The sequence below is a fragment of the Equus przewalskii genome, chromosome 1 (assembly GCF_037783145.1).
Source record: "Equus przewalskii isolate Varuska chromosome 1, EquPr2, whole genome shotgun sequence".
Lineage (NCBI taxonomy): Eukaryota > Metazoa > Chordata > Mammalia > Perissodactyla > Equidae > Equus > Equus przewalskii.
Window position 1 is genome coordinate 78,443,263 of NC_091831.1, and position 27,990 is coordinate 78,471,252.

General features: G+C 43.9%; 1 protein-coding gene across 14 annotated transcripts in view; it reads right to left on the reverse strand.

Moving 5' to 3' along the window:
* NTPCR (nucleoside-triphosphatase, cancer-related) overlaps nucleotides 1-27,990 on the reverse strand; it is a 66,521-nt gene that overhangs the window by 23,889 nt on the left and 14,642 nt on the right. For 7 of the 14 annotated variants that reach the window (XM_070614780.1, XM_070614822.1, XM_070614835.1 and 4 more), the window contains 2 exons: nucleotides 13,386-13,595; nucleotides 3,433-3,530 (listed from right to left, as the gene is read on the reverse strand). In XM_070614780.1, the coding sequence (XP_070470881.1) occupies nucleotides 3,462-3,530; nucleotides 13,386-13,595 (279 nt within the window). In that variant the 3' untranslated portion in view covers nucleotides 3,433-3,461. Of the gene's footprint in view, nucleotides 1-2,884; nucleotides 3,204-3,432; nucleotides 3,531-13,385; nucleotides 13,596-27,990 lie in introns of those variants that run through there. The other 7 variants (XM_070614790.1, XM_070614762.1, XM_070614831.1 and 4 more) reach the window with 3 other exon arrangements.

Here is a 27,990-nt window from a genome sequence, read left to right on the forward strand (position 1 = left end):
CCATCTTCGCAGACACAAGCTTCTATGAATACCGAGACAGACAGGAAGAGAAAGGGGGTCAGGGCCCATTCCATATTTTCTGGGCCCCCATCACCCCTACCCTCTGCTTGATGACTTGAGGGCTGGGAAGGAGTGAGGACTGAACTTGCAGCCTTACTGGAGACCTCGTCCTGTCAGCCTTGATAAGCAGAGAGATTATATTCAAGAATTTAAAAGACTTGTCTATCTCCCTACGTGTGCTTACTCTTACTCAGAGTAAGAAGGGTTTTAAAATGCTGTGTTTGGTGGCTGGTGGTACAATGTGCTACAGGGGAAGAGGAAAGAACGATTTCGTAAGCTCATTCCCCAGGTCAGCTCTTTGTCTCATCCAACCATGCTAAACTAAATTTCTCATACAGGCATACATACGCCAATTTGGTGCTCTTCAAAGTGACTTTTTCCTTGAAGTCTGGACTCATACCCACTTAGCTGTTAGGGATCTGGATTTGTTTGAACAGTAGACCTTTCAAATTCAGGTCTAAGAGAATTCCTGCCACGCTCCTTCCTCTCCCAGAGCCCCTCACCTCAGTGCTCAGTCTCCTCCTCTGGTCCTGGCTTGTGCTCAGTGAGTGGACCTCAGTATCCCTTCCTCCTTTAAACCTCAGCAGAATGCTGGCCTACAGGCTGGACACCTTCGGCCCTGAGTTGGAGTTACTGGTGAATTCATCTCATCTGGTACCATAGACTGCGTGGCTTAAACAACAAATTTATTTCTCACAGTTGTGGAGGCTGCCAAGTCCAAGATGGAAGTGCTGGCAGATTCGGTGTCTGGTGAGGCCTGCTCCCCGGTGCATAGACAGCCGTCTTCTCACGGTCCTCACATGGTGGAAGGGGCGAGAGAGCTCTCCAGGGTCTCTTTTAGAAGGGCACTAATCCCATTCATAAGGGCTCTGGCCTCATGACCTCATCACGTCCCAAAGGCCCACCTCCAAATACCATCAGATTGTGGGTTAGATTTCAACATATGAATTTGTCATGGGGACACACACATTCAGACCATAACATTATTGATTATTAAATTTCATTTCTAAAAATACAGGTATTGCACCTGACAGCTTCATCCATGCTCCCTGGTCATTGTGACGAAGTCATACAGTAATTATTCAGTGAACACTAGATGCTCTTTTGATTGATAGCAGCTACAGCTTGTCACAGCCAAATGTCAACTCTGAGGTCTAGGGGCGCCTGATGCCCTGGAACAGACAGCCAGCCTGGCCAAGGATGCAGTGGGGGCAGTGGAAAGAGCATGGGCTTCAGAGCCACACAGACTTGGGTTCAAATCCTGGATCTGCCACCATAAGCTTGTTTCTTTACGATTAGAGAGAAAGTGCAGAAGCCCCCAGCACCTTACAGATGCCAGGGGCCGTCCCGACTCTGCTCTGCACCGTGGATCTTCTGAGGGGATGCTAACACTCTCGCCCTCCACGAGCACACTGGGCTTCGGCTCCAAGAACCCTCAAACTAGCTATCTTAGTGCCTCTGATTAAATTTCATTAGCTTTCCTTCTAAGCTAAGGCAAAATTAAAGGCTACTAAACCGTCCAGACCGAAAACACTGAATACAGAGGACAGGTGGCGGAAGGACAATGTCCCTTCACACCTCAGATGGATGGGGACCCTCGTAGATAGAGCCCCTTCCTGGAGGCGCCTGTGAAGGCTCCGTCTGGATGGGGTCCCACTTGGCGGGGGCAGACCAGCTCTGCTGGGCCTGGGTGCTGGGCCTGACTCTGGGGAGCACGGGGACATCATCTCCCCAGCCTGCCTCCCTCTCTCAGTCTCCTGAGAGCTGAGTGGGGCTCACTCAGCGCAGTGCGAGTCAGATGAGAGTAGGTTTCCTGTAGGCCAGGCTCCCGGCCTTTGTGAGAGGCGTCTACCCGCTTCACAGGCAGGGGCCATCCCAGCCTCCTGAAGCTCACAGACCACAGCTGTGCTCAGTGCACCTCCTGTCCCGGCGAGCATGGCTGAGGTCGCACCCAGCCTGTCAGATGTCCTGAGCTCAGCCTCCTTGAGCAACCCAAACGGGCAGGGACAGGGGGACAGAGACACCCTCTTCCTTGCACGGGACAAAGCACCCTTTCTAAGGGATTAGTTCATAATCTATTAGGCCTTTCAGGTATGATTCCTCAAAGGCTTGGCAAATCCAGACCAAGCTTCAGAAAGCTCCCTTGGGAGAAAGCACTAAGGAAAGATAGTGACTTTCAGAGCCTATCATAGGCTGCAAATGGCTGTCGTGGTTTACAGACTGGAATGCTTCCTGCACTGTCCACTGCGCCCAGTGCTCAGCTCATGGGACACCTCGCCCCCCAAACATCTGGACTGGTCCACGGTGAGACAGGGGCACACCTGGCATTAACATCAGCTGGGTTTGTAGTTAATGCTAGTTGCTAAAAAATCCTGGAAATTCATAAATTTTCACCAAAAATGACCTAAAAACACTGAACTGTTTATCATTCCAGCACCAGCAACCACTCGGAGGGCCGTTTTTACCCTTCATGAGTTCGGAGTTTCAGCAGTGTTCTCTACAGTGCCCTGCTGTGGGCTGAACCTCATCCTTCTATATCACTATCCTTGCCGGCTCCAGGCCCCGGCACTGGGCACTCTCCGGGGATCATGTGGATGGCTCATAATGGTTTCCTTCCATGGTGTGGCACTGCCTTCCTTCGACAACACTTATTTCCCCCCTTTTCTGGAAGGGAAACGAGGTACAGAAAGGTTTAATAACATGTCTAAGTTAATGTGGCCAAAGTGGGGCTCTGATCTGAACCCACAGGCCTGACCCTGCTGAGTATCAACTGCTACCAATGTCGCTAAAGACTCTTTATCCCTCCCACACGAGGACTCGCATGTGTGTAACCACCACATTTATTTTTATTTTATTAAGCAATAAGCAAACAAACAAACAGAGGTGGGTCAGGGGATGACCTACAATGGTTTTCTTTTGAATAATAATTTTTAAAAATCAATGAACTGCTATCACTTGAAGCTGCAGGAGACCGCGGCTGCGCCAGGAGAAGGAGTGAATCTTCATGACACGCAGAGTTGATCAGGCAGTGGGCTCTTCCCTCCCGCTTCCCCGGACACGTGCACAAACTCAATGGGGCAAATTCCATCGAATACTCTGAAAACCATTTCTCATTTTGTAATTTACCCAAATCATACGCACAACTGCAAGAGGAAACAAACAGAAATCTCTCAGCATAAACAAGCCACAGTGCACTGTTAATCTTGTAGAGTCAATCCAGCATTAGGGCTAATTTGATCTTTTAAACATTTTATGGAAACCAGCTGTTAGGCTTTCTTGGGAAGAGCCACAAGGTTCCCTAACCCTTAAGGCAGGAGACCTGGGTGGGCAGCGCCCTGCTCAGTCTCCTCGTGAGCTGGCAACAGTCCTTACCGTGCACACAAGCACAACACAGATCCTCTTCACTTCCCGCTGCTCTGCACGCACGTCACGATATCCAGCAAAAGGTGGTTTCTGTTTTCCTTGGTGACCTGTGGCAAGAAGCAAGAGAGTGGGCTTCAGAGTTCCTTCCTGTTTCTGCAGTCCTCTGACAGGGAACCCAGGAGGCTGGGAGAGGGGGAAGGCCCGCTCTTCAGGAGCACTCTGAACACAGGACAGGTGCGGCTCAAAAAGTGAAAGTGTGCTTTGATGACTGCTGGATTTTACCCACGGGAAGAGCTGGGAGTTGAGCCCCGTGCGAGGCGCTCTGGGACGGATGATGGGAGTGCAGGACGGGGTGGGACACTGGGACACGGCCCGAGTGCACCCTGACTGAACAGAAGGAAGTGCTTCAGTGAAGCCGGGAGAACTCGCCCATGAGGCAGGTCCTCCTGCCATGAGTCGCACCCAGAATTCTGGGATGCTCACAAAGGTCAGTAATCCACTCCTTCTCTCCCCCAGCTTAGAAAATCAGAGTGTTGCAAGGCGCCCCTGACACCAGTCAACTCCTCATCTGAAAGATGAGGAAAGTGGAGCCCAGAGAAGTGCAGCGATTTTCCTGAGATCTCAGGGGAGTTGGTAACACAGTACAGACTAGAACTCAGGTCCCCTGGCCCCAGTGTGCCTTCTCTGTAATTAATAGCATTACCCAAACACACACAAGTAACAGAATTTATTTAAGCTTTAGCTGGTGGTGTGTTTTTTATTTTCTTTCTTTCACTACCACAGTCCCAATGAGTACAACAGAAGCATTCAGACACCATGGGGAGGTTCAAATGAGGGCAGGGCCACCTCTTCTCCCATCACCAGTCCCTTCCGTTTGGCACCATACAACATCCACCCGTTCAACATACACTGATGGACTTTCAACCAGAAATGGGGCAAGGTGCTGGGAATACAGCAATGCTCATAAAAAGACCTTAACCTCATGGAGCCTACAGACCAGAACAGAGGGACAGACATGAACAACAAGGAGAGCAACGAATGGAAAAGGATCTGCGAGAAAAGTCTGGAGAGGCGCGCAGGAGCCAGGCAGGGGGCAGGGGGCAGGAAAGGCTTCCACGGGCAGTGATGCCTGCACTTAATTTTGACAGGTGAACAACAGAAGGGCACCCAGACAGAGAGAAGGCCCTGAGCAAAGAATCATGGCAAGAGGGCGTGCATCTGGAAATCTTCAGCAGGTTCAGTGTAGGTGAACCCTGAGAGGAGAGATGGGCCTGGTCCCACTGCAGAACTTCACACTCTCTGTGTCTAACAGAGGGCCTGGCACACCGTAGGTGCTAAATAAATGTCTCATGAGGAAATGCATAGTGGACTTCATCATTTTGGGGTCCTCAGCAGCCACTTACCCTTCTTCTAAGAATGCTTTGGTTTTCTTTTGAGAGACTACATAGGCTAGGAAACCAGCCCACGGGCAAGGAGTGCAAGCCGGGCCCTGGAGATCTTCCTGAGAATCAGAATTCTGAAAGAAGTCAGCTAAGTGGCAAATGCCTGAGGCTGAGACACTAACAGTAGTGTCCAGGCACACTGTCCACTGGTCCTCGCCATGCAGGTCCCTGGGGCAACTCTGGCTCCACTGAAGTGAGGGCCATTAGCTTTGCCTTCAGCTTGAAGAGAAATCGCACAGCCATGCAAGGCTTTTTGTTGCTGTTTTCTTTTCAATTAGCCTAAGTCCATTTCTGCTGTTTGCATTCAAGGAAATCCCCTGATGTGGAACAGTGGAAAGGGGGAGGCAGGTGGGTATCCAGCCGTGGGAACTCAGTAGGCTCGCCGGGGAGCCTCATATGGCTTTAGCAGCAGCGTGGAGAAAGGACAGGTGGCAAGACTCGAGCTGTTAGTTCCCTTTTCTCCACCCTGACGTCACCAGGAATTACAAGAGGTTCTGCCTTCAGAGTCTGTGAGAGTGTACCGCATGCCTCAAAGGAAAATCTGGAGATGAGGGGCATTTTGGTCCATTTCCTCTTCTCTGAACATTTCATCACGTCCTTTATAAGAGTAAAAGAAAGGACGAGATGTTGAGCTGGGAAGGGGAGAAATGGAGAGGGAAGAAGCATAAAAGATAAATGGGGTTGGGGGAGAGGAGGAAAGGAAGGCAACACTGTGTCCAGATGGAAAGAATGAACTAACTTTGCAAGAGTGAGTAATGAGGAGAGGCAAGTACATCACTGCCCGCTCAAGGCACCACGGCCTCCACTATCCCTGAGGAGACCCTTATTTCTCCCTCCAGCAATGAAAGAGAGCTATCACAGATGGAGCTTGAGCATTCGACTTCACCACTTCTGCAGTGGACAGCTCTGATGCTGATCAACTGTAAATACGTGTTGGTGCGATGAGATAGACATGAGGTAACAGAATCGAGCAGTTTGCATGAGGATGGGGGAAGGAAGGGAGGCTGTCTTCCTACGGTCATTACTAAGGCTTCATTTCCATTCTCTCAATCCCCAAGCCCTTCGATAGAATGGTTAGGGGCACATGAAGGGAAGTGAAGGGCGACAAGGTGGAAAACCCCATTATCCAAGATACGGGTCCTGAGCGAAGGCTGTTTAAGTGGCATAGCCAAGGCCTGCAGAGTTGGGTTTAACAAGAGTGAGGCTTCAGAGATAAAACAAGAGGCCCAAGAAGCGCTCGCATGCCACACAGCTCCAGTTCCGTGTTTCAGGGAAATGCCCCGTCCTCTCCATCACCACAACCGTGTGGCAGCCCTCAGTACACAGAGCTGTCAAGGCCTCTCTCACCTCATTTCAACTTCAAACCAGGCCTCTATGGTACACGAGACATGCACGACTATCCCCACTTCATACAAGAGAAAACTAAGGCACAGGAGACGAGAGCATTTCAAAGATTGTTGAGCACAAACACCTCAACCATCACCCAGGGGTCCTGACCAAGTGAGGCCCGACCCTGCCTCACTCCCTCCTCAGGAGCTGCTGACGGCTGAGGGCTCTGCAGCAGGGCAGTGCTGGCCGCCCCAACACTCAGAGAACTCCCAGCCTTGGTTAGATATAAAAAGAATCAACACTAAAACTGGAAAAGACGCATTTGGAGAACGTTTTCTCATTAAAAATTAATGAACAGAATGCAAAAACTACACTATTTTGCTACCCCCCACCCCGATTTCCCTAAGATTATTTCTGAAAGTTATGCAGGAAGATGTCTATGTGAAACTGTCTACTGTATTCAGTTATGCTCCTTGTACACAGATGACAAACTCTCACATGCGAGGACAAGTATGGCATCATCTGTTGACCTTGGGGCCCCTCTCTTTATGTAGAATTCTAGTCTTTTTATTCAACCACAAAATTTTGGCTGCAGAAAGTCTTTCCTGAGTCCAATGAGAAGAGGGAAGTGGGGGCTGGGAACAGAACAAGAAGGTGAAAAGACTGTGGAAAGGAACCAAGGTGGCCTGTTCCCCGCCTTCTGCACTGCAGCCCTGAGAGAAATGCAGGAGGCTGAGGGCAGCCTGAGCTCCGCCCTGCCCAGTGGCTGCAAGAGGGCCACCCACCCGGCCTAGGCAAGGTGAACACTGGACCTTGAGTTCTATGGGGACGGTGCTGCCTCTCCTTCATCCTGTCTCTGCACATGGTGGGTGCTCAATAAATGTTTAGTAAATTCTAAGCTGAGAAGACACTTTGAAATAGGGCTGAGTGGTTACATAAAGATTATGAAGACTTAGACCATCTAAGTAGCTCTGTGCCTCCTGGGGCCTCGGAAGTGCCTGAGAGTCAACAGTCAACAACCTGGGTGCCATAAATAACACCAGGAAAACCGTGAACATATGGACAGAGCGACAGTCAGGGAGAAAATGCCTCTCAGTACATATACTATGTGCAAGAAAGAAAAGCAAAACCACATACATTTCCTTGAAACTGTGGGAAGGACCCTGAAGTTTCTCATAAACAAGGGATTACAAACTGAGATTAATTTGACAATGCTCATTATTATAACTTAATACATAAGTTATTACTAGTCTCTCTGTTTCATGTTTTGTCTTTATTTTATTGAACCTAAAAACAGGATCATTCATGAATGCAAACCCTGTAACTCTACTCTTTCTTGAAAGTTAAAGTTTCTAAACAAAGAATTACTTTGCCAGTGGGGATATGAGGAAGCCAGGGCCCACGGTTGGGAGGGGACTATACGTCCACATCCGGGTAGCACGAGGAGGAAGCGCCCCCGGAGGAGGAGGAATGGTGTGATGGCTCCTTTGTGTGAGCATCCTGTCTACCGACGTGTGTATATAAAACAGCTTTCTTGAGATATAATTCATATATCATAAAATTCAACCTTTTCAAGGGTATTAAATGGTTTTTAGTATACTCACAGAGTTGTGCAATCATCAGCACTACCTAGTTAGGATATTTTCATCAGCTCCCTCCAAATAACTCCATTGTCATCCTTGACACTTCCTCCTTCCCTCCAGTCCCTGGCAACCAGTGATCCGTTTTCTATCTCTATAAAGTTGCCTGTGTGGGACGTTTCATACAGATGTAATCACAGAAGATGTAATCTTTGGTGACAGGTTTCTTTCACTTAGCATAATGCGACGTTAATTCATCCATGTTGTTGCATGTATCACTATGTCACTCCTTCTTATTCCCAAAGGATATCCCACTGTGTGTGTATCACATTTTGTTTATCCATTCATCAGATGATGGACATTTGGGTTGTTTCCACTTCTTGGCTATTATGAATAAGGCTGCTATGAACCTTCATGTACCAGTTTTTGCAGGAACATGTGTTTTCAATTCCCTTGGGCACACGAAGACCTAGCAGGGGAATTCCTGGGTTAGACAGTAACTCCACGTCTGCCTTTTTGAAGAACTGCCAAACTGTTTTCCACGGTGGCTGAATTTTTACGTTCCCAGCAGCACTGTATGAGTGTCCCAATTTCTCCACATCTTCCCTAACACTTCTTATTTTCCATTTCTTTCCTTAGATTATTAAGTGTAAGAGTTCTCTATATATTCTGGGATATAGATCCCTTATCAGATAAATGATTTGTAAATATTTTCTCCCATTCTGTGGGTTATCCTTCACCTTCTTGATGGTCTCCTTTGAAGCACAAGAATTTTTAATTTTGATGAAGTCCAATTTAGTTTTTTCTTCTTTTAGTTTTGTATAAATAAGACTTTGTCTAACCTAAGTTTAAAAACATTTACTCCTATATTTTAAGAGTTGTATAGTTTTAGTTCTTACAGTTAGGTCTAGGTCTATTTTGAGTTAATTTCTGTGTATGATGTGAAGTAAGGGTCCAACTTCATTCAACTCTCCTGGCACTCTTGCCAAAAATCAATTGATCAAAGATGTAAGGCTTTACTTCTGGACTCTCAATTCTATTCCATTGGTCTGGGTCTATCCTTATGCCAGTGCTACACTGTCTTGATTACTGTAGCTTTGTAGTAAGTTGTGAAATCAGGAAGTGTGAGTCGTCCAACATTGTTCTTTTTCAAGATTGTTTTAGCTGAGTCCTTTGCATTTCCATGTGAATTGCACGATTAGCTTGTCACTTTCTACAAAAAACCCTGCCTACTCACTTTGACCTAGAGGTTGGCAGATGTACTCTCACCCCTGTATATACAGTACAGGAGTCCATGGACCCAGAGGACAGCATCAAATTCCTGGTGCGATTAAAATGGTTTACGCCTCTCTTCGTGAAAAAACTCATGGCAGGGAAGAGGAAGTCTAAAAATTTCCATATTGGAGGAAAATTGGGACCTAGTTCCCACTATTCTTGTGATCTTCAATCCACAAATAAAAACTAAAAGAATAAAAACTGCTTTATGGAAAAAACAAGTTTAAATGGCTCTGAATTCAGAAGAGAATAGATTTTAGTAACATCTTTATAAAGTAGAAAAACCAAATAATTTCTAGGGATCTGAGATTTTTATAGCAAAATCACCTGCCTCACCTCTATCAATGAAGGTAGCAGCACAGCAAGGTTGTGCTAATGCTCAGGCTTGGGAGAGAGACGGACCGAGGTTTGAATGCTAGCTCTGCCGCCTGCTAACTGAGTGACCCTGGACCAGCCATGCAACCTCCCATGGATAGAATGGAGAAGGTGTGACTGACCTCCCCAGATTGCTGTGAAGTCCGTATGCACGAGCCACCCTGTATCGAAATGAATGCTCTGCAGACTCCAAGCACCAATGCTGTCCCTTCAGCAGGTAACAAATGCTCTCCAGCATTTCCACTAAGGAAATATTTCAAAGGAAATGATGAAACATGCTTCCTAAATGCCATTAAAATGACCAAATTCATTTATATGTACTTTTTGGTAAGAAGTGATTAGCAGGGACAAAAATATTCTTTTCATGTTAATTAGAAAACTATGAAAACAGTACACACAGCTCCTTCTAGTAATCTTGATCCATGAAGGTCTTCATCTCTTGCCTCTACAGCATTAACATCATTAAATGTTTTTTGACAATTAGCCTCAAATAACCAAATATTGAAATAAATTAAAAACATTTTCCAGTGGCTATACTTAGATAGCAGTAAACTCTAGAAGAAATGAGAAAAAAAATTCTAACCAAACTTCTAAAAGAGAAAGAAATTTCAAGAAGGCAATTATCAATACCCTAGCCTGCATCGTGACAGAAGTTTCTAAATTATTAAGACCATCAGCCAATGACATGCAGGTTAGACCTTCTGTTACAGCTCCACAAGTCCCTGAGGCTCGGCTCTCTCTTCAGTCTGTTCTTTCTTCAGTCTGCTCTGTCAGGTAATTTGCGTTGTTCTACCTTCAAGTTCACTGATTCTTCCCTCTGTCATCTCCATTTTGCTGGTGTGTCTATCCAGAGGCTTTTTCATTCAGTTATTGTATTTTACAGTTCTAAAATTTTCATTTGATTCTTCTTTATGTCTTCCATATCTTTGCTGAAACTTTTGATTTCTCTTGTGAGACTTTCTACTTTTCATTTGTTTCAAACATGTCTGTAAGTGATCCAGGAAGCATTTCTCTGATGGCTGCTTTAAAATCTCTGCCCTGTAATTCCAACATCTATGTCATCTTGCTGTTGGCATGTGATGATTGTGTTTTCTCATTCAAGTAGATTTTCCTGGTTCTTGGTATGAGAAGTGATTTTCACTTGTGTCTGTTGTGTGGTTCCTTGCGGTCCTCAGCCAGTACACCGCCTTCTCTTCAGGTCTCTTTATGCTTGTTTTATGTATAACACCCAAGGTTTTTAGCTGTACTTAGTAGGAGAAATAGGGAGAAGTGTGTCCATTCCACCTTGTCTAGAACTACAACTGTTCTCAGGTGTTTTTCTGAAAAATAACGCTCTATTTACTTGACACTATTAAGAATAATAAGACGAGATAATACGAGTAACTTTGAGTGGAATCCTTTCCCTAGATCATGAGTTCAGCTCCGTCTCCACCCTCACATGCTCACCTGTTAGCAAGGGGAGCCTGCCCGCCTCAACTTTCATAACTTACTTCCTTACCTGGAATGTTCTCCCTTCTTTTCCTCACTTCCTCCTTCAAAAATCCACCCAAGAACCACTTCCTTCAGGACCCCTCTCCCCACTGCTGCTCATACAAATCTCTCCCTCCTCTGCCCCCAGATTTTGATCGTCCCATGGTCTGTTTCTCTTGAGGGAAGGGAACATGCCTCACATGTGCCTGTCCATGGACCAAGTGCTGGGTGCAAGGGATGCTCTCAAAACTGCACTAAGACAACCTCACTGTGTATTAGAAAAGGACCAAGAAATATCTCATCCAACCTCTAAGTCTGCAGATAAGGAAAAGGAGATTCTTCATTTATAAAACAGTAACAGAAAGACCACACAAGCCCCAAAGGAACACAAGATAAGCAAGAATAATGGGGTATGTGAGCCTCTCTCTCTTACATAAGTAACCATAAGCTAACTTACACATCATTAGGAACGTTGATTACCTTGCCAGGAGAATAACTTCCAGTCTTAGACAAAGCGTGGTATTATCTTAAGATATAATGTGTTTTTCTGGACTTAACAATTAACTTCCCTCAATCCCACTTTAGGACTTTTAGATTAGATTAGTTTGCAGAGAGCCAATCCCTGGAGTTTAACACCAGCAATTTCCCAGCCTCCGGCCTGGAAGCTATCTGACCTGAAAACTAATTGTCTTTCATGATCTTAACTATTCACTGCCTCTACTTCCATAGAAACTCTAGAATCATAACCAAAAGCTCTAATATGGAGGCTATGTAAAGGCAGACATAGAGAAGGCAACTTAAAAACTCAGAAGACGAGAGCCCACACTCTTTTCAAAGCCATCACTGAGGACACGACCTTGCATGGCTCCCAGGCCTCAGCTCACATGTCAGCTGCTCTGAGAGACCTTCCCTGATCACCACCTCCCTCCCCCACCTCCAGCCCCAGCTACCACATTGCTCTCGTTTATTTTTGGTGTTTATCACTATCTAAAACTGCCCAATTGTTGGCTTCCATTTATTATCTTGCCCTTCCACTGGAATGTCTGCTCTGTAAGCACAGGACTCGGTCAGTCTTGTTCATCACCAAGACTTAGAATGATGCACAGCACACAACACACGCTCAACCAATATTTACCAAATGAATGAAAGAGTAAAAGAATGAAGGAATGCACAAATTTTTTCAAGTCTGGCTGCTCTAATCCTAATGGTTGTTTACTGCCCCCAAAGTACCCCAGGATACTTTGGTGACAAATGTGGATATCACACTAGGGCCAGCCAGCCATGGTGACATTTTAACCAGTGGTGTAAGGTGCTCATGGGTACTCGGCAGCTAGAGCTCTCTCTTCTCTCCCCAAGAGGGGTGGCCCTGTCAGCCTGACTTGTTCACTTGGTACCCACAGGACCAGTCAGCTTTTAAACTGGGGGGTGGGGCAAGAGGGGCATAAGCAGAGCTCAGCCAAGAATGTGGCTATCACTGACACAAACCAAAGTGGAGCTAGGCAAGACAATATCTGACTACGAAGGGGACAGAAAGACAATGAGGAAAGAAAAGCCAAGCGTTTAGGCAAAGTGCCAGCAGTGGTATCAAAGTCCCTTACAACTTGGCTCAGACACTGCCACCAAATAGTAGGACAGAACTACTCATCTGTCACATGTGCTCCACAGCACGGCCCCTCTAACTGCAGGGGGCCTGAGAACCACTGGAGAGCACGTTCAAACAGATGACCAGGACCAGGCCCAGGCCCAGAGAGCTCGATTCATTAGATCAGGGCGAGGCCTCCAACAATGCACGTTTTACAAGCTCCCAAGGTGATGCCCACACTGCTGGTCTGCAAACCTCACTTTGCCTAGCAGGTCTGCACAGCTGTGCTGTCCATGTGGCTACCTGAGTACCTGAAATGTGGCCAGTGTAAGTGGAGGAACTGAATTTTTTATTTTATTTAGATGTGAATAGCCACATGTGGCTAACGGCTACTGCACAGGACAGTACATTCCATCATCACAGAAAACTCTATCGGACAATGCTGCTCTACAGCACCTGGAAGCCGTGCTTCAAACCACAGCTACAGCTTCCTCTCCCCACAAGCAGAAGTGGGTCAGTTCGAAAGGGAAACCTTTACAATAAAACGGCACTGATTTGCCTCTGTATCCCAACCTGACCATCACCCTGAGAAGAGATGTGCTGAGACCAACAGCACCAGCTGCTCTGGGGACTTGGACGCCGGGGAGGTCCTGGTGCCTCGTGGGGAAGGTGGAGAACACAGCCAGAGCAGCTGAGATGGGCAGGCAGCTCCCCTACGGGCAAGTTTGTTTTTTCATGGAGTAGAGATACAATTTAGGTTCTATAAATTCCGAGAAAATCAGACTCACCTATATTCTAGCCTAAGAGGAAAAACAACAGTAATTCAGTGACAAAGGTATATGTTAGAGCCATCCGCTGTTTTGGGTCACCTGCTCCATTTTGCAGGTATGCAGGACTGGCTGTACTCACACTGAACACTTTAACGTCGTTCCTGTTTCTTATTTCTTCCACGAGGGCCAGCGGTTTTCCTTTGGGGATTGGGATTGTGCCAAGGACTGTGGTCCCTGGGCTGGACAGTGTCTGACGAACAGCCTGGATGAAAGGCTGACTGAAGAGCTCCATTTTCCCAATCTCATCGATGACACACACTCTCTGCCCTGGGCCACTGCTGGAACCCGCCTGAGGATGACAGAGACATTAATTGGGACACTGCAGTCACATTAAGCAAAGGGCGCTGGGGTCCCACTCCTCAGTCACTCACTGACCAGCAGTCACACCAGGGTGAGTCAACTACACTTTGGAAGACAGGAGGTCACCTGGCAGTCCACAGGGAGCAATTACCTAGCAGACCCCTCCCGAAGAGCTCCCTGGGAGATGGCAGCACTTGGGTCACTCAACGCTCTGAGCCACCCAGTTTTCCTGGCAACTTTTCAGTGGTTCCAAGAACAACCACGCTTTATATGTATATTTACCCAGAAAGTAAACAGACCCAAATGCCTTGGGTTTAAAAGAAATGAGACAGCAAACGTGGGTGGACTTACTAACACTGGTCTCTTTTTGTCCATTTTGAGTCACATGAGGGTCCCTGTCTGCTGGGAGGAGGTAACTGGTGCAGGCAAACGCCTGTGTTTCATAATCTGTACCACGAGGGTTGGTAGAAAGAATTGAAAGTTAAAAGAAAAAGGAAAAGAGTCTTGGTTAAAAGAAAAAAAGTGAGGGCCCGGCCTGGTGGCACAGTGGGTAAGATCGCATGTTCCACTTCGGCCGCCTGAGATTCACCGGCTCAGATCCCGGGTGTGGACCTATGCAACGTTCGTCAAACCATGCTGTGGCAGCATCCCACGTATAATGTACAGGAAGATGGCCACGGATGTTAGCTCAGGGTCAGTCTTCCTCAGCAAAAAGAAGGTGGCAAATGTTAGCTCAGGGCTAATCTTCCTCAAAAAAAAAAAAAAAGTGAGCAGGGTTGTGCCCTTTAAATCTCACATTTCTAGTGACTTTATGACCAATTCATATCCAGTACTTCCTTGAAGACCCCACTAGGAACAGGTGTGGCAGCCAGCCTCTAAGAGTCCTGATTCCCAGCTTCCAAGATTCACACCCTTGTGTAGACTCTACTATGCAGTGCCAGGGTTGGTCTGTGGGACCACTAGAATATGACAGAAGAGATGGTATGTCACTTCTGAGATTAGGTAAGAAAGACCATTGTTTCTGTCCTGGTCTCAATCTCTCAACATCTCTGTCTCTCTCTCTCACTGGTGCATGCTCACATGCTCTCTCTCTCTCTCTGTTGAATCACTTGCTCTGAGGGAAGACGGCTGCCATGTTGTATGGACACTCCGGCAGCCGATGACAAGGTCCACGTGGGAAGGAACTGAGGCCTTAAGTCAATAGCTAGAGAGGAACTGAGGCCTCCCAGCACCCATGAGAGGGAGCATGGGAGCGAGTCCCTCCAAGCCAAGCCTCAGATGACTGCGACCCACGAGAAGCCCAGGCCTGAAAACCCGGCGCAGCCCTCCCTGGATTCCTGACCCCGGGAAACTGTCAGAGGTCGTAAACGTTCGTTCTAAACTGCTGAATTCTGGGGTAATTTGTTACACAGGAACGGACGACTAATATTCACGTGCTCTCTGGAAAGCCCTCCCAGAGAATGCTGCCATGACTTTGAGCAGTTCTTCCAAAGCAGGGGCACAACAGAACACATAAGAAACTCTGCAGTGAATGCTGGGTGACATTTCATGTATCTTTGCATAAAAGGTCATTCTGAAGCCTGTATGTAAAGCTGAGTTACAAAGTACTGTTCACGATAATTCTTAGACTCCTTAAATAATGACATCAGCACATTCTCAGAATGTATGTGTGAGTTAAGCTAGATGTTGCTCAAATTCCAAATACCAAAGCTATGGTACAGTGTGGCTGGCGGCAGCCAGTGACAGACGGGGCTGAGGGGCAGATCCTAAAACCCTGTGTACGATGCACAGAGGGATGGAGACTTTGGCCAACAGCTGAGAGATTCTGAGCCAGGGAGGATCACAAGCTGTGCTAGGAAGGCTACCAGCTGTGGGGAGTCAGGAAGACACATTGGACATTTTTTGGAATAGACAATATGAGATTGTGGGGTATAAACCCAGGAGGTGACTGAAGAAAAGCATCAGAGCAGCGGTTTTCAAACTCTTAAGTAAGTGGTACTCTATTTTCCTACCTAATAGCACATACGTATAACTTATTTTCCACTCATTTTATTTGCAGAAAGACCAGGAAAGGATCCGTTGTGATCATCCAAGAGACGTCTAAACAATCACGCAAACTTCTGTTTCTAATGCACTTCATTGTTACCGTTCAATTTGGTTTACATCTGTGCGTATCTACATATACAGGGACAACACATATACACACACACATACATACAGGGACAGAGTTAGAGTCATTTTTTTCTTTCTCATGGGATCGAATGATGCTGCAAGGCTAAGGTGAGGCAGCCAACATCACCTCCACTGATGGGGTGAGGGAGGAATGGGGAGTAAGGGGGAGTGTCTGTGGAGTAAGTTACTATTTATTCCAAACTTTTTCTTCAGAAATGAATGTCAAATTTGGGAGAAATAAAACAGCTATCAGCCACCTGCTCATAAGCATAAAAATAAGACAATTCCACAAGAGCAAGCCATTCCAACTGCCCTGACTCTTTATCAAGGAGTACTTGGGGCATTTTGCTGCCTCTAGAGACAATGAATACTGGTAAATGTTGTCTTTCCAGAGGCTACTATCTAAAAGCCAAACAGAACTCTATTCTGGCCATGAAAATGACAGCAAGGCAGCCAACTGAGAGAGAGACAATAAGAAAGGATGTGCGTACCTGTGTATGTGTTTGTTGGAGTGTCCATATGTGGGCAGTCACGGATGCAAATACACACGAGCAGGTATAAATGCACAACACAGGGCTCTACAGCCAGCCTGCTGTGCTCCACAGCACCCATCAGTGACAGCTCACAGCAGCATTTAAACTCCGCACAAAGGTCCCTGGACACACATGCAAACACTGTTTCCTACCAAGTGGAAACGCTCATCTTAAAACCTGAGCTTATATAAAAGCCTCCTTCTGTCCAGAATGAGGGACTTTATTATCCAGGAACTACAGGAATCTCAAATATAAATCTTGGATTTTTAATGGAAAATGGAAGTATTCATGCTCAAGTGAGAGACAGATCTCAGATGCTAAGCCACTCAGAAACCTGTAAACCCCTCAGTTTGTTTTTCTAAATAACACATATTCGAGAACTTAATAAAAGAATCACTCATGTTCAAAACTGTTTTATTTCTAAATAAATTCAAGCAACTTTAGAGGAAAACAAAAAATAAGCCAGTGCACAAATATTCACCCTGTTTACACTGTTCCAAATTCTCTTCTGAGCTGATAAAGACACGGCCTTACAACACTAGGACCCAGGTTTGAAAACAGCCCCCTCCTCCCCTTTTCAGGTTGTAGGGGGAGTAAAATGGAAGGAGGAGCTCCTGAAGAACTTCGAGGGCTCTGGGCCACCAGGCGCAAGTCCTGGGTACACACCATCCAGACGTACACACGCACTTTCTCCCTCGCATACCTCTCTCCCCAGAGGGCAACACAGGCTGCAGGACTGCCGAAAGCTCCACCGCAGCCCCTGTCACCAACCACGCCCCCCTCCTAGGCTTCTGTCTCAGCTGATTATACATTTTCACGGTGACAAAGACTCAGAAAAACTTCTTTGTGCAAAGCCTATTTTTCCGTCTGTTTGTTCTGAGGGAGAAAATATTTCCTTGGGGTGACAGAGTCCTAAAATTGACCAGCCAGGGGTAAGAGAAACGATGAATAATTTTATAGCTTTGGTTGCACTCAGCTAGTCTGCTTTCTGGAAAGATTAAATCGATTTAGAGGAACAACAAAATATCTTTGTACTGGTCATGCCAGAGACCTGAAAATACTGTGATCTTTTTGGTCCTCTGTTTAATCTTTGTATGTACTTTGAAGAATACAAAGATAATGTAAACATAAAATAAGCAATTTAACCAAAATATTGAACTGAGAGAACGCTAAAGTGTTTTTTGCCTTATTCTGAATCATTTAATATTTCTGATGGCATCAAGGTTAGCTTTTTTTAACATCAGACACATAGACTGGCTTCTGAGCTCGCCTGTCTGGGACAGCAAGTATCAAAAATCATGGGAGAGAAGCGGGGGGTGTCGCTCAGAAGTCAGGCAGAACGTGGCCCTTCGCCCCGAAGAGCCACGAGTTCCAGGGAAGCTGGAAAGGTGAACGGTGATAGCAGCCACAGCCAAGCCGGCCCACAACCCCTAGATCCTCTGAAGTCAGTAGCTAAACATGCAGGGCTCCAATCAGACTTTTATGCGTGTTTATTCCAAGCCTAAAATTTCAGAAGCCCTTAGCAGTCTGGCGGCAAGTCGACTGTCTGTCCTCAGGGAATAAAATCACAGGCTGGCAGCCAGGACGAGATACCTAGACCGCCTGACTCGCCCTGCAGCCCAGCCCTTCCCATCTGAGGCGTGTGTGCCCTGGGTGGAAGCTGCCCCCACTGACATGCCGGAGATCCCTGGCCCAGGGCCCAGCAGACTAGCTCTGAGGCTCCTCCTGTGTCCTAACTGGCCTCTCCGGGACACAAGCATCTGATCGCAGGGCACCAGAACAGCACCCTTGGCATTTTCCAAGCTGCAAGAACTATCCTGGGACTCAAACAGCAGCTACTGGCTGACAGTCAGCCCAAGGGATCGAGCACCCAGTACTCCTTGTGATCCCAGTGCTAGGGACCAGCCTGGACATTTGGGCTCGTGGGTGCCCATGACAGATTTATGGTTCTCTTTGGCCCCCGGGTTCCCAGCAAACACAAATCAGACTGTTCATTTGAGGCTCCTCCCACAATACGGCTGACAGTCACCTCGCTCACCTTCTCAAGAAGAATATTCAGAACCATCCCTGTGTTTGCACCTCCTCTCGGCCAGGGACTGACACCGTTTACAAGCATTATCACATTCAGTCCTAATAACTTCATGGAGCAGGTATCAGCATCTCTGGTTTACAGATGAGGAAAGGAAGTGATTTACACTGAGTGTGAAGTCACTGAGCTTCCAAGTGACAGAGCTGCGAGTCAGACCCAAGATCACCTGATGTCAAAGCTCTCTTCCACACCCCGTGTGCAATACCACCTGCACACTCTCAATATAAAATAGGGAAAACAAGGAACCTAAGACAGTCGTCAAACCATGAAGAAACTACTTTTCTCTCCAATGAGAAGCAACACTTTAGTCTCTAGGGACCTACAGAGGCAGAGCCAGGAAAATCCTAATTTTGGGGGAGCAACTGTACTACTTTCAATTACACAAAAAGACCTACATATTTGGGGTCTCAGAACAGTTACTATCACTAACATCAGTTTATCAAGTACAGAGAATGGTCCCCTTCAGTAGGCAGATGTGACCTGCAGGTGAAAGGACCTTTTCCCTCTACTAGAAGCACAACTCCTTACACACAGCACAAGAGAAATGACCAGGAATGTCCCAATGTACTCACTCCTGCCACTTACTTACCAGCTAATAGTGTTTACAATAACTCTGAGTGTGTGTGTGTGTGTGTGTGTGTGTGTAAGAGGAAGGTTGGCCCTGAGCTAACATCTGTTGCCAATCCTCCTCTTTTTGCTTGAGGAAGATTGTCACTGAGCCGCCAATCTTTTTCTATTTTTCATACGTGGGATGCCACCACAGCATGGCTTAAATCCATGAACCCTGGGCCGCTGAAGCAGAGCATGTAAACTTAACCACTACACCATCAGGCCAGCCCCAACATCTTTTTTTGTTTAAGTTTCACTCACTTAGCAAAAATTTTAGTCAATATTTAAACTTTTGATAAAAGTTTGGTATCTTTGATACCCGATATCCTTTCATTAGACATTGCCTGGAGGGGAGAAATTTGTTTCTGCTGCTGTAAAATGGTGATTACTTTTTTCCTAACTAATAAGGTAACTGGATACAAATACAGAGAACAGCTTAGATTAGGAAAAATCAACTATTACAGCTTCTTTAGTTCAGCTTTTGAATGTACAATGATTTTTTTTTTTTTTTTTTTGGTGAGGGAGATTAGCTCTGAGCTACCATCTGTGCCAGTCTTCCTCTATTTTGGATGTAGGACGTCTCCACAGCATGGTTGCTGAGTGGAGTAGGTCTGCGCCTGGGATTCAAACCTGCGAACTCGGGCTGCTGAAGTGGAGAACGCGGAACTTTAACCACTCAGCCACGGGGCTGGCCCCTGTACAGTGATCATATGCTAGTTAATTACTGCTCACCTGGTTATAGAAAGTATTTCAAAAGGCAGTAGTCAAATTGGCTTTCTAGTTAAAGCCTCAAGAGAAAATTATTTTTATCTTAAGATAATCTAATGAAGATAAAAAAATTAAAATTAACAAGGAGAAATTCTGATGAGGAGGATATGCATGGTCTGAAAGTGTCTCCCTGCTCACCGCTTATTAGTTTCAAAGGAAAAAACAGCAAACATGCAGTGGATAAAATGGACAATTTTTGATCAGAAAATCAAAATTAACACCACCAAACACCACATGCCTCCAGAGGTGATGCCCAAGAAAGAGGCAGCACCATTTATGCAGTATTCTGGCTAAACCTAATCGTGAGAAAACGTCAGAAAAACTCCAAGAGGGGAATGTCCTTTTAAAGTAGAACTGTATTCCTCAAAAACGTCAATGCCGTAAAGACAAAGAATGACTGGAAACGCTGCAGATTAAAGGCGACTATGCAGATACAATGACTAAACGGAATCGGTCCCCCTAGACTGGAGGAAGACAAATGTCACAAAGAACACTGTTAAGTCAACTGACAAACTGTCAGAGGGATGGTGGATTAGATCAAGGTATTTCCTCAGTGTAAAATTTGCTGTGGTCGCTAACTGTACCAATTATATAAGAGCATATCCTTATCCTTAGGAAAAATATACTGAACATTTATGAGTTAAGTACCCCGATTAATGCAAAATAAAAATGGTTTCCCCCGCAAATTTATATATTTACACAAACACACACACACACACACACACGGGGAAAAAGAGTGAACAAATGATAGGGCAAATGTTAAAAATAGGTGACTCTGGATAGCAAGCATACCAGTGGTCTTGCACTATTTTTATTCTTGCAATTTTCTCTGACAGTAAAATTACATCCAAATAAAGTTTTTTTAACAACTTTTTTTCCCTAATTTTTAAAATTAGAATCAATACAAAAAAGGGAGACACTCACACGCACACTCTCTCAGCATCAGATTCAAGGAAACCCCCAGCTCATCACATGTGAGCCTCCCGGAGTGGAGGGCTTTGGACTGATGTGGACGGGAGGAGACAGCCGGAAGGAAGTATTGGAAATTGACAAAGCGAATGAGTAAGAAGAAGAAAGACGCCAGTTTATACAAATTTTCCCCTAGTCCCACTTAAGGAGCATGTGATTCTTCCATGTTTCTCAGGACTGGGCTGCGAGAACTGCATGAAGGTACCAAAACCCAAGGCAGAAGCTGCGCAGCCTTGAACTCCAGAGACCCTCGCCAAGGCCAGCAGACAGCAACAGTGACGCATCAGACCTGCCCAGCAGAATCAGGGAGGTTACAGGGAGGGTCACCGTGACAAGTCCTACATTAACTGCAGAGCCAACCTTACACTGAGCTCTCAGTTCATTTCCTGTTTTGATTCACTGCAGAAATGTTTTTACTGAAAATGTTAAAATTAATTTCTATGTTTGCATCAGAGAGCTTTTAATTTCCCTGGCTGATCTTGCAACACAAATGTGTAATCATGAGGTACAGAAATAGAGAGTGAGGAGGAACAAAGAAACAAATGTCACATTTGCTAACAATGAGGGAAATTCTAAAGTAATGCTTGGGCTCCTGGCAACCTTTCAAGAATGGATCCTGACTAGAACTTGAGTTTTCTAAATTCTGTCTAAAGCCTAGAGGCCTGAAATATTAAATGGCATTTGCAGGTCAAGTGATAAAAACTAACCCTTCCAGAGACAGGAGTTTTCTCAAATGAAATTTCAAAGATCTGAAGCAGAGTCTTATTCCAGATTCAAATGTAGATCCTGCTTTCAAAAACAAATATAAACTAAAAGCCTTATTTTGATCAAAACAGGGAAATACTTTCACTGGGTGTTCTGGTTCTAGCTTACAATTCCTTCCACAGATCTTGATTAAAAAATGACACTGTTCAGCCTAGAAAATAGGGCTTTGGGTAGATGTCCTTTGTTTTTCAAAATATTATAACCTATTGTTATTTTTTTGTGTAAGCAGGGAGCCAACAAAATGTTAAATCCTACTTTGCATCAAATTCTAATACAGCATTCATGTGGTTGTCAAAAAGACCATTATGAAAAAGGTCCACGTTATCCTATCAGTCTTGATCATAAGAAAACTGAAAAAAAAAAAAAAAATCCTAGCTATAGTAGCAGCAGAAAATGGAAGAGACCTATGAATAATCTTACCAAAAATATTTTAAAGAAAGAAATGAAAAAAGATACTATGGTTTTGGTGGTGGAGCATGAAGGTTGTCTGAAAAATTAAGATACTCTTTATATCTAAATAACTAAAATTTCATAGAGTTCCAATTACTCCATATACGACTTTGTACAATGGATAATAAAGTTTTGATTCTACAATTCATGGCAGCTCTACCACCTTCAGGCTGTGTGTCCCTGGGCAAAGTTCATTTCTATTCTATGCCTCAGTTTCCTCACAAGTAACACAGGAACATAGTGATAGTGTTATTCTGAGGATTAAATGACTGAGTGTCTGGCACACAGTTTGTACTCAACAGCTGTTAACTACTACTGCCACTACTACCATCATCACCATCACCACTATTACCACCAATCCTACTACAGTTTGGAAAAATGAACAAAAAAGAACAGATAAGACAATTTTCTGAAGAATAATAATACAAGTAATTACCATGATAATTAAAAACGTATGGTACTGATGTAAGGATCAAACATATCAATGGAAGAGAACAGATACCCTAAATATTATACATACCCACACGTATTTTTAATATAATTAATGAAGCATAATGAACTAATGAGAAATGGCTCATTTAACAAATGGTTTTTGTAAACTGGCTAAGTATTTGGAAGAAAATTAATTGAGAGTCTCATTGTCTATTACATTCAAAATAAATCCAGATGGATTAAAAATATCAACATTAAAAAAAAGTATATAGAAGAAGAAACAAATTTTATATTAACGTAGAATAGGGACAGACCTTCTCAATAGTTAAAAAAAGAAAAAAAATAACCAAAGTGACAAACTCAGAAGAATATAGTCAGTAAATATGAAAAGGTTATTTGCCTCATAAAAGATCTCTTTAAGCCAAAAGACAAAAAAATGAGAAAAGAATGAACAATTTAGATTAAATAAAAGATTAAATAAAATTTCAATTAAATAAAAGCGTGTTTAGTATGGGCAATCAGCATAGTGCTCAGTATTGGCAAGAGTGCTGCAGGACAGACACGCTCACGCACTGGCAGTGGGGTGAAAAGTGACACAGCTGTCCCAGGAGCACCACAGCACACACAGTAAAACCCTGAACGTTCACCCCCCTTCACCCAGTACTTCCACTCTCAGACCCTTCCCAGGGAGACAATCACAGCTGGAGAGACTGATGCGATGTACGAAGCCTGTGTGTTACAAGGTTCCTCATCACAATGGTGGTAAATAACCTAAATGTCTGACACTGAGGGAATGACGGTTATACCAGAGGTAAAAATCCACACCATGAAACATTAAGCAATCATTGAATTATCAGTTTTGAAGATTATCATGTTCTAAGACCATTCCCACATCACTCAATCATATTACGGAAAAATACTCAAGCCTATAAAACTATATATAGCATTTTCCCCAATTTTGGATGACTGAATAAATAAACTAGGTATAGAAAAAGGGCAGAAACAAAATATGCTAATACTGGTTAACTCAATGATAAGATTATGAATTACTCATATTTTCTTTTTTATTTTCTTTTTTTTTTTTACATATTTTCTACCTTGAGTATGTAAAGTTTAATACTTAAGAAAAAAATAAATGTTGACAAATAAGGAAAGATGTCACCCATGGAATGAAAAACAATCAACAACAATTAACCCTACAAAGGACTTTCTAAAAATCTTACTGAAGTCTAGAATGTTTACCAATCTTCCTCTATTTTTCTTTATTTCCCACATGTACCCATGGTAGTCAATGGGTCCTCATTCCTGCCTAGGAAATGACACAGGGTGCCACAGTGTGATGGGGACGGGTCATGCCTGGGCCACCTCCTCCAGCCTTTTCCCAGACTCAAGGTGCTTCTCAGCTCCCAGCCACACTCTTGCTTCCCAGTACACAGCAGGCATAGCCCTGATAGCGCAAGCCGAGAATTTTATTTCCTATGTTTTTCATAGCATTTAAGAAAACAACTCAAAATATTTTTCACCCACAGTGAAATTTCTCACACATACGAGGCACTTAATAGATATTTCTTAACTTACTGTCAGAGTTTGTGTTTTTATACATCCCAACACTATAAACTAACCTGCTGTCTACCTGTATAAAGCTTTCACCCACGTAAATGCTCTCACCTGTCTAAAGCTTTCAGTTCACTTTAGTTGGTCATTCCAATCTCCAATAATAAAACTTCTCTTTATAGTCCACTATTTTTGCCTAGTCACTTTTTTTCTTTCTTTTCTTTTAAGTATAAAAGCAAAACACTAATCCCTTTTCCCTTCTTCATCCCAATAAAATACATGAGATGGGGAGAAAATTTCTGCTTCAGAAAAGAAATCCATGACCTTGACTGTGTAAGAACCTGCAGCCCAGGAACTTTTCCTATCTGGAATGTGAATGTCTAGGTTTGGTAATCAAAGTATAAAAAGTTGAGAGAAGTCTGCTTTTCTTATTACTTTAATTAAAAAAAGAAGAGATTCAAGTATTTATTCCGATTGGCATACAATTTCTTACATAATCTCACAGATAGACATTAAGCACGTTTGTGTACGCTGCCCTCCCAGGATTTAGTCTGCTCTAAGCAAAGTAAGTAAAAATCAATTCATTGTATTGATCCAGTGCCCAAAGCTGGAGTCTTCACACAGAATTATGAGCGAGCAGCAATAACAACCTCTCCTTGCCTAGCTCCTGCTCCCCCTCAGCAGTGGCAGGTGGAACCTGCGACCAGAGGCTTCAGTAACCATAGGAGAACTGCTGACCCAGCCCCCAGTGGCAGCACCCTGGACACTGGCTCCACCAGCAGCAGGGGATGCATATAAGCCCTGGGTCCCCAGACCCCAGCAGCAACAGCGACACTTGTGAAGCTAGCACCTTGGCAGTAGTGCAGCCAACAACTCCAGATAATCCAAGAGCAGTAGCACAGGCAGTGCATGGGGCAGCAGCACCCAAGCCCGCGGAGAGCCCATGGAGAAACAGTGGAGGAACATGAGACCCAGGTGATCCCAGAAACAGAAGTACTCACAATCTGGTGACCCCAGTGGTGACACCTGTGACATCATAAGCAGTAAGGCACCAGCAACCTCAGAGGCACAAGGAGGGCACTGCTGATGCCTCTGGCAGAGACAGTGGAGGGTGGAAAGTGCAGGCTCTCAAATCCAGCCAGAAGCAGCTCAGAATCAAAGTAACCACAGCTGTACCCAAAGAAAAAGGTGGTTACTACCACAAAAGTGATGGCAGAGCATCAATTCATCAAACACTGTGAAGAACTACAGTAACACAGCAGAACAGAAAGAGAATGACAACTCTCCAGAAACCAAACTTCAAGCCACAGAAGATGAGAATCTAACTGACACAGAATTCAAAATAGCTGCAGTGAAGAAACTCAGCAAATTACAAGACAACTCAGAAAGACAGTTCAATGACCTCAGGAATAAAATTAATGAACAGAAGGAGCACTTCCCCAAAACCCTAAAAATAACCCCAGAAATTCTGGAGATGAAGATGACAATTTATGAGATGAAAAATAATATAGAAAGAATTAAAAATAGAGCAGAGCATGTGGAGGAGAGAATTAGTGAGCTCGAAGAGAGAAACCTGGAAATGATTCAGGTGGAGGAAGAGAGAGAACTAAGATTTTTAAAACATGAAGAAATTCTAGGACAAATATCTGACTCAGTTAGGAACAGTACCATAGGATACTAGCCATCCCAGAAAAAGAGAGGGAGAAAGGAGCAGAGACTTTATTCAAAGAAATAATAGCTGAGAACTTCCTAAACTTGGGGAAGAAACAGGACATAAGAGTACATGAAGCTAATAGAACTCCTAATTACTTTATGCAAAAAGACCTACAAGGCATATATTAAAACTATCCAAAGACAATGACAAAAAAATATTAAAGACAGCACAAGAGAAGAAAATAACCTACAAAGGAACCCCCATCAGGCTTTCAGCAGATTTCCCAGCAGAAACCTTACAGGCTAGGAGAGAGTGGAATGATATATTCAAAATACAGCAAGACAAAAAGTATCAGCCAAGAATACTCTACCCAGTAAAACTATCCTTCAGATAAGATGGAGAAATAAAAGCTTCCACAGACAAACAAAAGCTGAGGGAGTTCATCAGCACTAGACCAGTCTTACAGGAAATGTGGAAAGGAGCCCTCCTACCTGAAACAAAAAGGCAAAGGTTTACAAAGCTTTGAGCAAGGAGGAAAATAGGCAGAATAAGCTCATATCAGAATAGCTTAGTAAAGAACTGTAACATAAAAAAGGGAAAGAAAGCATCAAAAATAATTATAACCACTTCAATTAGGCCACAAACTCACAACACAAAGAATAATTAGTGACAATAAAAACACAAGAGAAGAAGAGGAAAAGGACAGAACTGACACAGGCTAATGGAGGTAAGGGGCTATGAGAAAAAGGACTATCTTATCTTCGTGATCTCTTATACAGACCTCACAGTAACCACAAAACAAAAAACTCAGAGCAGGGTCACAAATTCTAAGTAAAGAGAAAACTCAGAAAAACATCACAGAAAACTACCAAACTGAAATGGCAGATAGAAACACAAGGAAAAAGAAATAACAGAAGTGCAGAACAACCACAAAACAAAAGAGAAAAATGGGAGTATTATCAGCCCTCATATATCAATAATCACCCTAAATGTAAACGGATTGAATCCACCAATCAAAAGACACAGAGTGGCTGAATGGATTAAAAAACAAGACCAAATAATATGCTACCTCTGGGAAACACATCTCAGCTCTAAAGAGAAACACAGGCTCAGAGTGAAGGGATGAAAGATGACACTCCAAATAAATGGAAAGCAAAATAAAGTGGGTGTAGCCATACTTATATCAGGCGAAACAGACTTCAAGACAAAAAGGATACCAAGAGACAAAAGTGGGCATTATATAATGAAAAAGGGACACTCCACCAAACAACATAACACTTATTAATACAGATGCACCCAACATAGGAGCACCAAAGTATATAAATCAACTATTAACAGACCTAAAGGGAGAAACTGATAGCAACACAATAATAGTAGGGAACTTTAACACTCCACTTATGTCAATGGACAAATCATCCAGACAGAAAGTCAACAAGGAAACAGTGGCCTTAAATGAAACACTAGACCACTGATGGACTTAACAGATGTATATATAGAACATTCCATCCCAAAACAGCAGAATACACATTCTTCTCAAGTGCACGTGGAACATTCTCAAAGATAGACCATATGTTGGAAAACAAACCAAGCCTCAAATAATTTAAGAAGACTGAAATCATATCAAGCAGCTTTTCTAACCACAGTGGTATGAAACTAGAAATCAACTACAAGAAAAAACATGGAAAAGTCACAAGTGGAGACTAAACAACATGCCACTGACCAACTAATGGATGACTGAAGAAATCAAAGGAGAAATCAAAATACCTAGAGACAAATAAAAATGAAAACACAACATACCAAAACTGATAGGATGCAGCAAAATCAGTACTAAGAGGGAAGTTTATAGCAATACAGGTTTAGCTCAACAAACAAGAAAAATCTCAAATAAACAATCTTACACTATACCTAAAAGAACTAGGAAAAAAGTATAAATAAAGGCCAAAGTCACTAGAAGGAAGGAAATAATAAAAATCACAGCAGAAATAATGAAACAAAGACTGAAAACACAACAGAAAGGATCAATGAAATTAAGAGCTGGTTCTTTGAAAAGACAGACAAAAGTGACAAACTTTAGCTAGACGCACCAAGAGAACAAGAGAGAAGGCTCAAATAAACAAAATTAGAAATGAAACAGGAGAAATTACAACAGACACTTCAGAAATACAAAGGATCATAACAGAATACTATGAAAAGCTATACACCAACAAAGTGGATAACCTAGAAGAAATGGATAAATTCCTAGAATCATACAACCTCCTAAAACTGAATCAAGAATAGAGAATCTGAATAGACTGATCACAAATAAAGAGATTGAAAACAGTCTTCAAAAACTTCCCAAAAGACAAAAGGCCAGGACTTTTCTTCTTCTCTGGAGAATTCTACCAAACAC